The 14,417-nt window shown below is 41.1% G+C and overlaps 1 protein-coding gene across 1 annotated transcript in view; it reads right to left on the reverse strand.

Moving 5' to 3' along the window:
- PTPRS (protein tyrosine phosphatase receptor type S) overlaps positions 1 to 14,417 on the reverse strand; it is a 301,225-nt gene that overhangs the window by 85,477 nt on the left and 201,331 nt on the right. The window contains exons 12-13 of the mRNA XM_070744606.1: positions 13,183 to 13,376; positions 6,845 to 6,962 (exon numbers count right to left, since the gene is read on the reverse strand). Of these exons, the coding sequence (XP_070600707.1) occupies positions 6,845 to 6,962; positions 13,183 to 13,376 (312 nt within the window). The remainder of the gene's footprint in view (positions 1 to 6,844; positions 6,963 to 13,182; positions 13,377 to 14,417) is intronic.

The following is a 14,417-nucleotide window of genomic DNA, read 5'->3' on the forward strand; positions in this document are numbered from 1 at the left end:
ATTGGGTAGGTCTATTGCAATGAAAAGAAGCAACAGAGGTGACACGACAGCAGATGTCCAATCTTTGAAAGACTGTCACAGAAATGAGGAGGATTGACATTTTCTCCAAAGAATATTGACTATTTCCTGATTGTTTATTTCTACCCTATAACAATCATTATGTTATACCTCATGATTCTTGACAAATGTATTTTTTCTTTTATGTACACTTAGAGCATATGCACCAAAGACAAATTCCTTGTGTGTCCAATCACACTCGCCAATAAAGAATTATATTCTAAAGCACCTGAAGGCAGGACAAGAAGCAATATTTGGAATCTAATCAAGGAGAGAAGCAACCTAGAATTAAGGAGAAATTTTTAACAGTGAGAACAATTAACCAGTGGAACGGCTTGCATTCATAAATTGTGGGTGCTTCATCACTGGAGGCTTTTAAGAAGAGATTAGTTTTTGTCTAGAATGGGAGGGGTTCCTGGATGAACAAAGGATTGGACTAGAAGACCTCCAAGGTCCCTTCCAACTCTGTTACTGTGGAGGTAGAAATAAATTGATCTACGTGGCCCATCCAAGAGTTGACACCAACTTTACGGTGCAAAAATCAATCAATTTTAACTATTTCCTTTAAGCTCTTTATGTACACTATTTAAAGCCTAATTTCACTATAATCTCGTCTCTTTCTATGTTGTATCGCTAACATGTTGCTTTATGGCTGATTACTCTCTATCTGTAGTATTAATCTTTCTCTATCTCTATAATCATTCTCTCTGAAGCGATAACATTTTTCTTAGAAAACTCAATCAGACTTTTACATATAGTTCTCAATTTCTGACCACCATTGAGCCCAATTTCTGTTGCTGAGCAAGACAGTTGTGTGAGTGAGATCAGTCCTATTTTACAAGCTTTCTTTGGCAATGTTGTTAAGTGAATCATAGGGTCATTAAAAAACCCCAGTTTCCCCCATTGATTTTGCTTGTCAAAAGATGCAAAAGGTGATCACATGATCCTGGGACATGGCAACTGTCATATGAGCCAATTGCCAAAGGACCAAATTTTGATCACCTGACCATGGGGATGCTACAACAGTCATAACTGCTATAACTATAATTGCCCCTGGAGGTCTGCACTGTCCCAACCCTCCTAACTTTTAGGAAAGCCATGAAGACCTGGTTTTCCAGGCAGGCTTGGGGCCGTTGAGCTGTATCATCTAGCTCTGGTCAAATAGAATGGATTTTCTTTTATATTCTAGAGTTTTACCGTTTTGAACTCAATTTGTATAGTCTGGAGGACAGAAGGAAAAGGGGGGATATGATCCAAACATTTAAATATGTTAAAGGATTAAATAAGGTTCAGGAGGGAAGTGTTTTTAACAGGAAAGTGAATACAAGAACAAGGGGACACAATCTGATTGGGGTTGTTTATCCGTCTCGTTTCGCCTCCCCCCCCTTACTGCCTCTGAGTGAAAAAGCTAGGAGTATTTTCCCCTCATGCCACTCTGAGGGAAGGGATAAAATGCTTTTCACCCCAGTTTTTTCTTTTGACTCCTTGTGTTTGGCTCTCTTTAGCTTTCTCTTCAAAATGGCTGCAAGGGCAGAGCCCTCAGGCAGCCATCTTGTCTTCCCCCTCTTCTTGTCTCTGGTCAATCAGTGCTCTGATTGGCTGCTGCGGTTTGGCTGTTGCGATTTGATTGGTAGCTTAGAATAGGACAAGGAGAAGGAGGCAGGAGTACAGGTGCTTATCACCTGTTTGGACAGGTGATCCATCCACACTAATCATGCCCAAGTTTGGCAATTTTATTGTGTAGTTATTTATTTATTAGATTTCTAGCCCACTTTTATTACTGTTTATAAGTGACACAGGGTGACGGACATACCGATAGTCTTCAACTTAGAGCAGTTCATTTAGTGACTGTTCGAAGTTAAAACGGAACCGAAAAAAGGGACAAATGACCATTTTTTGCGGTTAATGCCCATTATTATTCTTATTCTTATTTAGATTTCTATGCCGCCCTTCTCAGAGCAGCGTACAACATAACAAATACAGTACAATACATATTATAGAAATCTAATATTAAAAATTACTATGAAAAAACTAAAAAAAATTAAATTCAGCCCAACACAAGCATCCACATTCACCTAATCAATCACTCATGGCACTGGCCGGAATTGATCTCGATACTCACGGCCCCCATGCCTGCTGGCAAAGATGAGTCTTCAAAACTTTACGAAAAGCCACGAGAGACTGGCGGTATGTATCTCCAAAGGGAGTTCATTCCAAAGGGCCAGGGCCACCACAGAGAAGGCTCTTCCCCTAGGTCCCGCCAGATGACATTGTCTTGCCGACGGGACCTGGAGAAGGCTGACTCTGTGGGATCTAACTGGCTGTTGCAACATCTTCATAGTCACAAAATTGAACTTCAGATGCTTGGCAACTGACTCATATTTATGACTGCCGTAGTCTCTTGGGGGTCATGTGATCCTCTTTGGCAACCTCCTGTTAACCAAGTCAATGGGGGAAGCCAGGTTCACTTAACAATCGTGTCACTAACTCAACAACTGCAGTGATGCACTTAACAACTGAGGCAAAATTAACTTAACATCTGTTTCACTTAGCAACATAAATCTGGGACTCCACCGTGGTCATAAGTTGAGGACTACCCAGACATAATTCCTCCTCCTGTTTTTCCAACAACAACAACCCTGTGAGGTGGGCTGGGCTGAGAGAGAGGAGGACTGGTCCAAAGTCACCCAGTTTGCTTTGATGCCTAAGATGGAACTAAAATTCTTGAACTTCAACTCCCAGAATTCCCCAGGCGCCACGGTAGCTGGGGATTTGGAGAATTGAAGTTCACATTTTTAAAAGTTGTCAGGATAGAAAACTACTGTGGCAAGCATCCCCAGTTTGAGAGAGGAAACTTCAGTATCTGTGAAAAGAGGGTGGGGTTCACGAGAAAGCATCCTTCCAGGGAATTTCATCTTCCAGCTCTACTTAGTCTTAAATCAAAAACTACCTGTATTGCTTTTATCTAATAAATTATACTAAGTGCCGATGGGGAAAACAGCCAATACATGAATTATCTTATTCAAACATTTAGCAGTGCAAAAGAAACCCAGTGATCAGTGACCCACTACAACGATTTCAGGAGGGTGGGGGAAACACTACCTGAAATGTTGGGAAATATAATTTAAAATTATCATTTTGAAGAAGAAAGGCGTCGAGCATTTAGCTAATTGCTGATCTCTGAAAAGGCTGTCGCTCTGCGTTGCTTCTATTGATGCCTCATGAAAGAAAATTATAAAGAAAAAAAAAAGACTACTTCCACAAATGGCTTAATATTGATTAAGTTAATGTTATGAAAAGTAACATTGTTATATATATTAGGCACACCAAGGGGGTTTGCTGAATATTTCAGCTGGAATATCCCCTCTGATTTGGAGGTGGTGAAAATGGAAATAAGGGGATTTATGGGGACTGATGCCAAAATAGGGAATGGAAGCAGATGATCAAAGCTCAATCCCCATTTATGTCCAAGCGAAGAATGGAATCAATGAAAGAGAATACAGTGATACCTCGTCTTACAAACCCCTCGTCATACAAACTTTTCGAGATACAAACCCGGAGTTTAAGATTTTTTTTGCCTCTTCTTCCAAACTATTTTCACCTTACAAACCCAAGCAGTCACCACTGGGATGCCCTGCCTCCGGACTTCTGTTGCAAGCGAGGCACCCGTTTTTGTGCTGCTGGGATTCCCCTGAGGCTCCCCTCCATGGGAAACATCACCTCTGGACTTCTGTGTTTTTGCAATGCTGCAGGGGGATCCCAGCAGCGCAAAAATGGGTGCTTCACTGGCAATGGAAGTCCAGAGGTGGGGTTTCCCAGCGAGGGAAGCCTCAGTGAAATCGCAGCATCACAAAAACTCGGAAGTCCGGAGGTGGGGTTTCAAGGACTTCCACGTTTTTGTGATGCTGCAATTTCACTGAGGCTACCCTCGATGGGAAACACCACCTCCGGACTTCCGTTGCCAGTGAAGCACCCATTTTTGCGCTGCTGGGATTCCCCTGCAGCATCACAAAAACAGGGAAGTCTGGAGGTGGGGTTTCCCATGGAGGGAATCCCAGCAGCGCAAAAACGGGCGCTTCGGCTGGCAAAAGGGGTGAGTTTTGGGCTTGCACACATTAATCGCTTTTCCATTGATTCCTATGGGAAACATTGTTTCGTCTTACAAACGTTTCACCTTACAAACCTCGTCCCAGAACCAATTAAGTTCGTAAGACGAGGTATCATTGTATTCGTAGCTCAGGGTTAACCGGAGGAGCCCCTGGTGCTCTATGAGCTTAGTTGTTTTCTTGCAAATGTTTCATGACCCAAACTAGGTAATATCAACAGTGCTGGAAGGGAGTAGGGAAGGAGTAGGAGGAGGGGGGTTGTGGGGTCCTTGGTACTCTCTGAGCTGTTTGCTTTTTGCAAATGTTTCAGGACCCAAACTAGAGGGCATCACTGATTTTGCGCAGATGATCTTACGTGGGTGGTTACAGCTAGACCTTGACTTAGCTGTCTGGAGAATTCTATAGAAATATATTTCAGTCTTCATGTGATCAATCTATCCTGGCAAGCTTCTATTTCATTACTTAAGGCAGACTATAAATTCTATACTAAACTACACTTGCTCACTGTCTTAAATTAATTACAGGCAAACGGCTACCTCTGCATCAATCCAGATGTATGCCAAACACAATAACATAGCGAGCTTGGATGGATAGTTATTAAACGTAATATACTTTTGTAAAAATAATTCAATTCTCCATTTCATACGATTTCTAGATACAGTGTGTGAAAGGACAGTTTGTGGAAACAAACCATAAAAATAAAATGACAAATAAAAGCTAATAGACCATGTCAACATGTAGAGAAAATTTAATATACCTGATATAGGAATATTAATATGGAAGCTGTGCATGTAAGTTAGCTCTCAACTTACAACAGTTCATTTAGTGACCATTCAAAGGTACAATGGCACTTTAAAAAGTGACTTAAGACCATTTTTCACGCACACGACCATTGTAGCATTCGTCATGGTCACGTGATCAAAATTCAGACACTTGGCAACTGGCTCGTATTTATGATAGTTGCAGTGCCCGGGGTCACATGATCCCCCTTTGCAACCTTCTGACAAGCAAAGTCAAGGAGGAAGCCAGATTCACTTAACAACCATGTTACTAACTTAAGAATTGAAGTGATTCTCTTAACAACTGTGGCAAGAAAAGTCGCAGAATGGGGTAAAACTCACTTAAACGTGTCGCTTAGCAATGGAAATGTTGGGCTCAGTTGGGCTTCTAAATTGAGGACCTTTATAATATATTTAAAGACACACACACACACACACACACATGCACGGAGAATCACCCAAAACACTTCACAATTTAGTTACATCAGTTGTGCATTCCTCCATTTTTTTAAAAAAACTAAAGTGGAAAATGAGGAAAAAACTAAGGGAGAAGAAAAAATTCTTTTTTTGGGAGGGGGGGGTATCAGTGCTATTTCTGAAGACCAGAAGAAACATCTGAAGACTGCATTTGGTTTCTCTCACCAACGGTCAAATTTCAAAGATTTTGACACCTCACTATGGAGGTAGTCCTCGACCTACCATCACAATGGAGCCCACCCATTAATAATAATAATTTAATAATAATTTATTAGATTAGTATGCCGCCCCTCTCTGCAGACTCAGGCCGGCTCACAACAATAATAAACAATATACAATAAACAAATCTAATATTTAAAAGAAAAAAATATATCTAAAAGCCCATTATATAAAACCATACAACACAAGCATACCATACTTGTATAAGCCTGGGGGAAATGTACAGTTGTAAGTCATAATGGCAATATTTATTTATATTTATTTATTTTATTAGATTTTTTTAGATTTATGGGCTGCTTTTCTCCTCAAGGACTCAGGGCAGTTTACAAGAATAAAACTAATACAAGTCAGTCACGTAACCAACCTGAGTTTACGGCATTTTTTTTTTTAAGGTGAATGTGGCAATTCTTTAAGTGTGAGCGCCTGAATATAAGTGAGGTGTTTTGATGAAACTATTGTAAAATAATAATAATAATAATAATAATAATAATAATAATAATAATAATAATTATTATTATTATTATTATTAATAATTAGATTTGTATGCTGCCCCTCTCCGTAGATTCGGGGCGGCTCACAACAGTGATAAAAACAATACATAATGACAAATCTAATAATTAGAATCTAAAATAACAATAGTACATTTAAAAAGTCTAAAATGCAAGGAACCCCAATATAAAAAAAACCATACATACAGTCATATCATGCACAAAAACTACATAGGCAGGGGGAGATGTCTCAGTTCCCCTACGCTTGACGACAGAGGTGGGTGTTAAGGAGTTTACGAAAGGCAAGGAGGGTGGGGGCAGTTCTAATCTCTGGAGGGAGCTGATTCCAGTGGGTCGGAGCCACCACAGAGAAGGCTCTTCCCCTGGGTTCCGCCAGACAACATTGTTTAGTCGACGGGACCTGGAGAAGACCAACTCTGTGGGACCTAACCGGCCGCTGGGATTCGTGCGGCAGAAGGCGGTCTTGCAGATGTAGTCGTGAGTGCGCAGGAGACTGCAAATGGCATCGTACTGTTTGAGCACCCAAAATTCAGCCATGGGACTGTGGAGGGCCCCAACTGGGTCATAGGTAGCTTGAAGGTAGGTCTGTTGAAACTTTGAATGGTCGCTCAGTGACTGGTCTTAAGTCGAGGACTAGTCTTTAGATAAGGGTCCTGTAGGGTTTGCTTAACAAGACCCACCCTTCTGGGACGCTTACCTGCTCCCTTGGTCACAACCTGTTTCGGCTTGCTCCGGGCCCCGTCCCCTTTCATGGTGTAGGCAGCCACTGTGACCGAGTAGGTGGTCTCTGGCTGAAGTCCAGATATGACCATTTCCTGAGGAATTAAAGCAAAGAATTAAAACAAAAAAGCCTTCCTTCCTTCCTTGTTTTCTTTTTCTTTCTTTCTTTCTTTCTTTCTTTCTTTCTTTCTTTCTTTCTCCTTCCTTCCTCCCCTCCCTTGGGAAATTAACCAGGGTCAGCATGCAAGACACAGCACAAAGCAATCCTTGACACATCACATCACATCACATCACAAGGAAACGGGGATGGAGGGGGAGAGAAGAAACCACACATTCTCCATTACCAAACACACAATTTGCAATGAAATCAATCCTGTATTTTAAACTGAAAGCTTTGAATAGGGAGGGTTCCGTAATATTAAGCTATTTTAACGGTGTCTGCGTCTCTGCATATTCATTCTGATTCAACCCTCATTTCTAAAGCTTGTAGGTCATCCAGTCCAGTGTAACCTCTAATTTTTTTTTGGGGTGGGCAGAAAAGTATAGTGTCTGAGCGGCGGCACAGAAATATTAAATAAACAAACAAACAAACAAACAAAAAACCCACCCTGTTTTGCCTCAGAGAATTTCAAAATAAAATACTGTACTGTGTGTCTATAACAGTGAGCTCATAATAGGGCAACTCTATCAATAGCAAAATGCCACTTAAATAGTTGAGCTAGTTTCAAACTAGATTTTGATTTTCTTTCTCTCTTCCTTACTCCCATTCTTTTTCTTTCTCTTTTCCTTCCTCTCTTTTTTCTATCTGTTTCTCTCTCTTCCTCTCTTGCCCTCTCTCTCCTTCCCTCTCACTCTTTCCCTCTCGGCTTCTGGGCAGGTTTGGAAAACTCTGAGTTGATGATGATTTTTAAGTGAGCGATTGCTCACTGCTCAGCTTAGAGGGAACTATGATCCAGTCCAACCCCTCCCGCTCAAGCAGGAGTCCCTACACCACTTCTGACAAATGGCAGTCCAATTTCCTTTGGAAAGTCTCAATTGTTGGAGCTCTCACAACCTTTGAAGGCAAGCTGTTCCACGGGTTGATCGCTCTCACTGACAAAAATGTTATCCTTATTTCCAGGTTGAATCTTCCTTGGTCAGTTTCCATCCGTTATTCCTTGTCTGACTTTCTGGTGCCTTGGAATATAGCCTGACCCCCCCTCCTTTTAGTGGCAACCCCTCAAATATTGGAACACTGCACTCATATCTACCATGGTCCTCTTGGTTAGACCGTATGTTTTAGTTTCCAGCCCCCTAATCGTCTTGGTTGCTCTCCTCTGCACTTTCTCTGGAGTCTCGATGTCTTTTTTGTAGTGTGGTGACCAAAACTGGATGCAGGTGTGGTCTAACTGACGCTTTGTAGAGTGATACTAGTACGTCCCTAGACATGGACTGCATTCCTCTATGAATGCATTTTAGGATTGTATTGGCTTTTTTGGTCCAGCTGCACACTGCTGGCTCAAGTTTAGCTGGTTGTCTTCTAAGACTCCAAGATCCCTCTCGTAATCACTGCTACTGAGTGTGGTTTAAACCAGTGTTTCCCAACATTGGCAACTTGCAGAGATCTGGACTTCAACTCCCAGAATTCCCTAGCCAGCGAATGCTGGCTGGGGAATTCTGGGAGTTAAAGTCCAGATCTCTTTAAGTTGCCAAGGTTGGGAAACACTGGTTTAAACATAGAAACATAGAAGATTGACAGCAGAAAAAGACCTCCTGGTCCATCTAGTCTGCCCTTATACTATTTCCTGTATTTTATCTTAGGATGGATATATGTTTATCCCAGGCATGTTTAAATTCAGTTACTGTGGATTTATCTACCACGTCTGCTGGAAGTTTGTTCCAAGGATCTACTACTCTTTCAGTAAAATAATATTTTCTCATGTTGCTTTTGATCTTTCCCCCAACTAACTTCAGATTGTGTTCTTGTGTTCACTTTCCTATTAAAAACATTTCCCTCCTGAACCTTATTTAACCCTTTAACATATTTAAAAGTTTTGATCATGTCCCCCGTTTCCTTTCTGTCCTCCAAACTATACAGATTGAGTTCATTAAGTCTTTCCTGGTAAGTTTTATTCTTAAGACCTTCCACCATTTTTGTAGCTTGTCTTTGGACCTGTTCAATTTTATCAATATTTTTTTGTAGGTGAGGTCTCCAGAAGTTTGAAGGTCTTCACCCAGTTTTTACGTATGCTTTGTGTTTTTCTTACCTAACTGTAGGACTTTTCTCTGCATTGACTGGGTTAACGTGGGTTAAGTCCTTTGCCTCCCTCACCCAGATTCCATGCAAAGAAACCAACCCAACATTCAGAGAGACTGAAGCACACCGAGAGCCGCACAAAACTTAACAGGGTAGGTTGGGGGAGAGGAAGGGAGGTGGGGTCGGGTGGAGAAAGGGAGATACTCAACACCATGCCACCACTAACAACAGGGAAGGGAGCCGAGAAGAGGTCATATCACAACGGAAGCATCTTACTTACGTATTCTGCAGTATCATCGGTCTCCCACTGAACAAAAGAGGGTAGGCAGGTGAGGATGAAAAGGGGAAAGAGAAAGAAAAGTGAGGTGATGGGGAAAGCACAGGGGAGGGGCTGCCTGGGGAGAGAAAGGTCAGTGCTCAAAGCCCCTCTGAAGCAGCTGGGGCAAAATTGGTGGTGGGGGGAAGAGAGATCGGTGAGGTTAGTTATTAGAATGCATCACTCTGGTTAATGGAGCCATAGGTTTGGGCAGCTGAACTGGGCTGGAGAGAATGCAATGTCAGAATTATAGATAGTCCTCGATTTGCAGCCATTCATTTAGTGACCCTTCAAAGTTGCAACAGCATATGTCACCAGAGAGGTTAGCAAAAATGTTTAAGAATAAATCGATGAAATGTTGGAAATGGCATCAGACCAGATTATTTGTGGGACCACCTCCTGCTGCAGGAATCCCATTTTAATATTAGCGGGGTTTTAAATTAATTATTTTAAAATTAATTGGATTACAATGTTGTAGTGCTTTTGTGAGCCACACCGAGTCCTCAGAGAGGGGCAGCATAGAAGTCAAACAAACAAACAAACAAACAAACAAACAAACAAACAAACAAATGTAATCATACACCTGGCTCCTTTTATCATATGTGCTGGACTTGCACGGAAGCCAAAAAATATTGGGACAGAAATTCAAATATAGAAACATAGAAACATAGAAGACTGACGGCAGAAAAAGACCTCATGGTCCATCTAGTCTGCCCTTATACTATTTCCTGTATTTTACCTTACAATGGGTATATGTTTATCCCAGGCATGTTTAAATTCAGTTACTGTGGATTTACCAACCACGTCTGCTGGAGGTTTGTTCCAAGGATCTACTACTCTTTCAGTAAAATAATATTTTCTCATGTTGCTTTTGATCTTTTGATTCTTCAGATTGTGTCCCCTTGTTCTTGTGTTCACTTTCCTATTAAAACACTTCCCTCCTGAACCTTATTTAACCCTTTAATATATTTAAATGTTTCGATCATGTCCCCCCTTTCCCTTCTGTCCTCCAGACTCTACAGATTGAGTTCATGAAGTCTTTCCTGATACGTTTTATGCTTAAGACCTTCCACCATTCTTGTAGCCCATCTTTGGACCCGTTCAATTTTGTCAATATCTTTTTGTAGGTGAGGTCTCCAGAAAATGAATTGAGAAGATATTGAAAAAGTTTATTGTGTTATTTTTTGTTAGGTATTTTACCAGCAAAAAATTAATAAAAAGAAATATATCTAATTGTTCATATTGTAACTGGTTGCTAGAATTATATATGCACAAAACTGGAAGTTGAATAGAATAAGAGAGGTGTTAAGGAAGGTCATGGACTGTGTTGAAATGAATAGACTCACATTGAAAATTAAAGATAAAGATAAAGAAGATTTGGAATTTTATAAAATTTGGGGGAAATTCTATGAATGGATTGAAAATAAAAATAGTTAAAATAAATAATAACTTTGAAAATAATGTAAAAGACTTAGAAATTGGATGTAGAAACCCGGATGGCAAAAAGAGAAATGATGGCAGCATTAGATAACTATGTTGTCTAGTTATCTACTTTAACACAAAGTTAAAGTAGTTTAAGATTTATATTATTCTAAATATAAAATGTTTATTCTTATTTGCTTTTAGCTTAATTGTTGGAGTGGTGAGTTATGAAAGCTGAAAGGAAAATAGAATTATTTATTTTATTTTTATTTTATTTATTCGATTTTTATGGCACCCATCTCCTTAGACTGAGGGTGGCTTACAGCATGTTAGCAATAGCCCTTTTTTTAAAGTCATCCTTGAGCCGGTGATGAGATTTGAACCGCTGATCTGGTGACCACAGGGATGAAAACTGGTCCTAAGTCACTTCTGTTTTCCCCAGTGCTGTTGTAACTTTGAACTCAGATTTGTTTTAAGTCAATTACAGTGGTGCCTCTACTTACAAACTTAATTCGTTCAGTGACCAGGTTCTTAAGTGGAAAAGTTTGTAAGAAGAAGCAATTTTCCCCATAGGAATCAATGTAAAAGCAAATAATACGTGCAATTGGGGAAACCACAGGGAGGGTGGAGGCCCTGTTTCCTCCCAGGAGATTCCTAGAGAGGCCCCACGGAGGCTTCTCCCTGCCTTTTCTGGTTCTTATCTAGAAAAATTCGTAAGCAGAGGCGTTCGTAGGTAGAGGTACCACTGTAGTACTGTAAGCATTTTCAATGCTGGCCTGTAATTCGTTCTGCTCCAGCTGCCCTATGGAACCTGGAGAAATGGCTCCCTTTGGGTCAACTGCTTGATTAAGGCAATGAGGCTTTTCATGGAAATCATGAGGACTAGGATCTTTATATGAAAGAGATGGAGCTAAAGCCTTGCTTGGCATGTAAACATCAACACTTGATACCTCCAGGTAGAACTGGGAAAGCCTTCTATTTTAAAGTGCTGCAGGGGAGCATAAATAAACTCTCCTTGGCATCAGTCTGCACCAGATCATTATAAGTCGTCCTCATTTAATGACCATTCATTCAGCGACTGTTCTAAAGTTATGGAAATGCTGGAAAAAGTGACTAATGACCAGTCCTCACACTTATGACGATCACAATACCTTGCGGTCACATAATCACAAACTGGGCACTTGCCAAGGCAGTTGTAATTGCAAGGATGCCTTGTTTAAACATCATGGTTTATTCGCTTAATGACCATGGCAAAAAAAAATGAAAGTTCACAAAATCGAGAGCAACTGTGCGATGCCTGACTTAATGACTGCACTACTTAACAACAAATGTTCAGGTCCCTATTGTGGTCGTAAGTCGAGGACTCCCTGTAGAACTGATGGAATAAATGAGACTTCTCTTTAAAATTCACCTCAAGGACCATCAGAGGCAACCTTCAACCCTCCAAATTTTGGTCACTGTCAGTTGCTAAGTTTTTGTTTCTTTCAATAACGAAAGAAAAGATTTGACACGCACATGGGCAACTATTAAAGTGATTTTTAATTGCCTTATTTTACAGGATTTGTTTTCAGGGAAAGACAAAATATTGTTGCTTGACAAAATCAGGAGAGATTGAGTGGAAAAATCAGGCAGATATAGGTTGTCCTCAAATTATGACCACAATTGAGCCCATTTCTGTTGCTAAGTGAGGTCTTTGTGAAGTGACCTTCCCCACATTTTAATGACCTTTCTTTCTACCGTTGCTAAGTGGATTGCTGAAGTTGTTAAATTAAGAACACGGTTAAGTGAATCCGGCTTCCATATTGACTTTGCTTGTGGGACGGTCACAAAAGGAGACCCCGTGACCTAGCAACGGTCATAAGTATGAATCAACTGCCAGGCGTCTAACTTTTGATCACATGATCATTTGGGAGTCCTCTGGGGGTTGGGCGGCATACAAATCCGAATAAATAAATAAATAAATAAATAAATAAATAAATAAATAAATCATGTGGATGCTAGGAGGGTCGTAACTGTGAAAAGCGGTCCTCACTCCCATTTCTCAGTGCTGTTGTAACTTTGAACAGTCGCTAAGTGAACTGTCATAAGTCGAGGACTACCCGTGCATAAGGATGGAGGGAAAATCGATTTTTCAAGATCCCTGTTGTAAGTCAAAGACTACCTGGAGTAGCCCAAAGTCAAAGGTTGACTCCAGAACCAAAAAGAGGAGGAGGAGAAAAAAGGAAACATCCATTGTTAATAAGCTGTGGGGTTGCCTTGGGTTCGAGTTCAGCCACGAGAAGCACCTTGTCACCCAAAAGAAGAGAGACCCCCCCCCCGTTTCCCCCACCCTAAATCTCACCTGAGCATCAGCCAACATGACATCCTTGATCTGGGGCAACCCACTGGCTTCACCGTTCTCCATGCGTACGTAATGCACTTGGTAGCCACGTATCTGTCCATGCTGGCGGTTCTGGACTGGGGAGCGCCAGAAGACTTGGATGGCCGTTGAATTGAGGACTTCCACCTCCACCTTGCGAGGTGGGGCGCTGGGCACTGGAAAGCCAGAAGGGAGGAGGGACAGAGAGAAGTGGGGAAGGGGAGAGAGAAAGAGAAAAGAGCTTGACTTTAATAGGAGGAACTAAAACGGTCATTGTAAAACGGCCAGCGAAAGCGCGACTGGTTTTCGGTGGACCTCAAAACCAGAAGATGCCGCTGGACCTCTCCCCTTATCGAGAGCCACAATTCAGAACTGCGATACAGTAGCCGAAGCTGGCCAGGGTGTGTCTGGCTGCATATATGTGTAAATTCAGACACAACGTATGACAACAATTGAGCCCAATATTTCTATTCTTAATGTTGTTAAGTGACCTTTGCCCTGTTTAACAACCTTTCTTGCCCTCGTTGCTTCCTTATTGACTCTGCTTGTCAAAAGGTCACAAAAACATGGGGAATCACATGACCTTGGGACCATGCAACCATCATAAATTGGAACCAGTTGCCAAGTGTCTGAATTTTTATCCCATGACCATAGAGATGCTGCAACGGTCGTAAGTGTGAAATTTAATTTAATTTAATTTAATTCATTAGATTTGTGAGCCACCCAACTCCTTTAAGACTCTGGGAGGCGTACAACAGATAAAAGTAGTATACAGTAAAACAGTTTAAAAACCCTATTGATAAAAACATTCAAACTACTAGGGCGGAGCTAAGATGTTATTACTCAACGGAAAAATGGTCCTAAGTCATTTCCCCCCCGTAACTTTGAATGGCCTTTGGCCTACATGTTGCCATATAGACCAAAGAAGCCACTACGATTTCTAGCAATCTCTCAAACATCCAGCTGTGGCTGAGCCACACAGGCTCATCTTTATACCTGAACTACCATCAATTCAATCCTATTGTTTTCGGAAAAGCAATTTGGAAAGGATTTCTCGCTCCTTTTTCTAGGATTTTTTTTTGTGGGGGATTTCTCAATCTAACCTACATTGGGATCCCCTGATGGCCTCCTCTCCAGGGATAAGTAATAAGTGAGCTTTCTTAACTTCAGGGGGAATCAAGCAAAGTCAGGTAAGTGTTGCTGCCTGTTATGAAAAG

The sequence above is a fragment of the Erythrolamprus reginae genome, chromosome 1 (assembly GCF_031021105.1).
Source record: "Erythrolamprus reginae isolate rEryReg1 chromosome 1, rEryReg1.hap1, whole genome shotgun sequence".
NCBI lineage: Eukaryota > Metazoa > Chordata > Lepidosauria > Squamata > Dipsadidae > Erythrolamprus > Erythrolamprus reginae.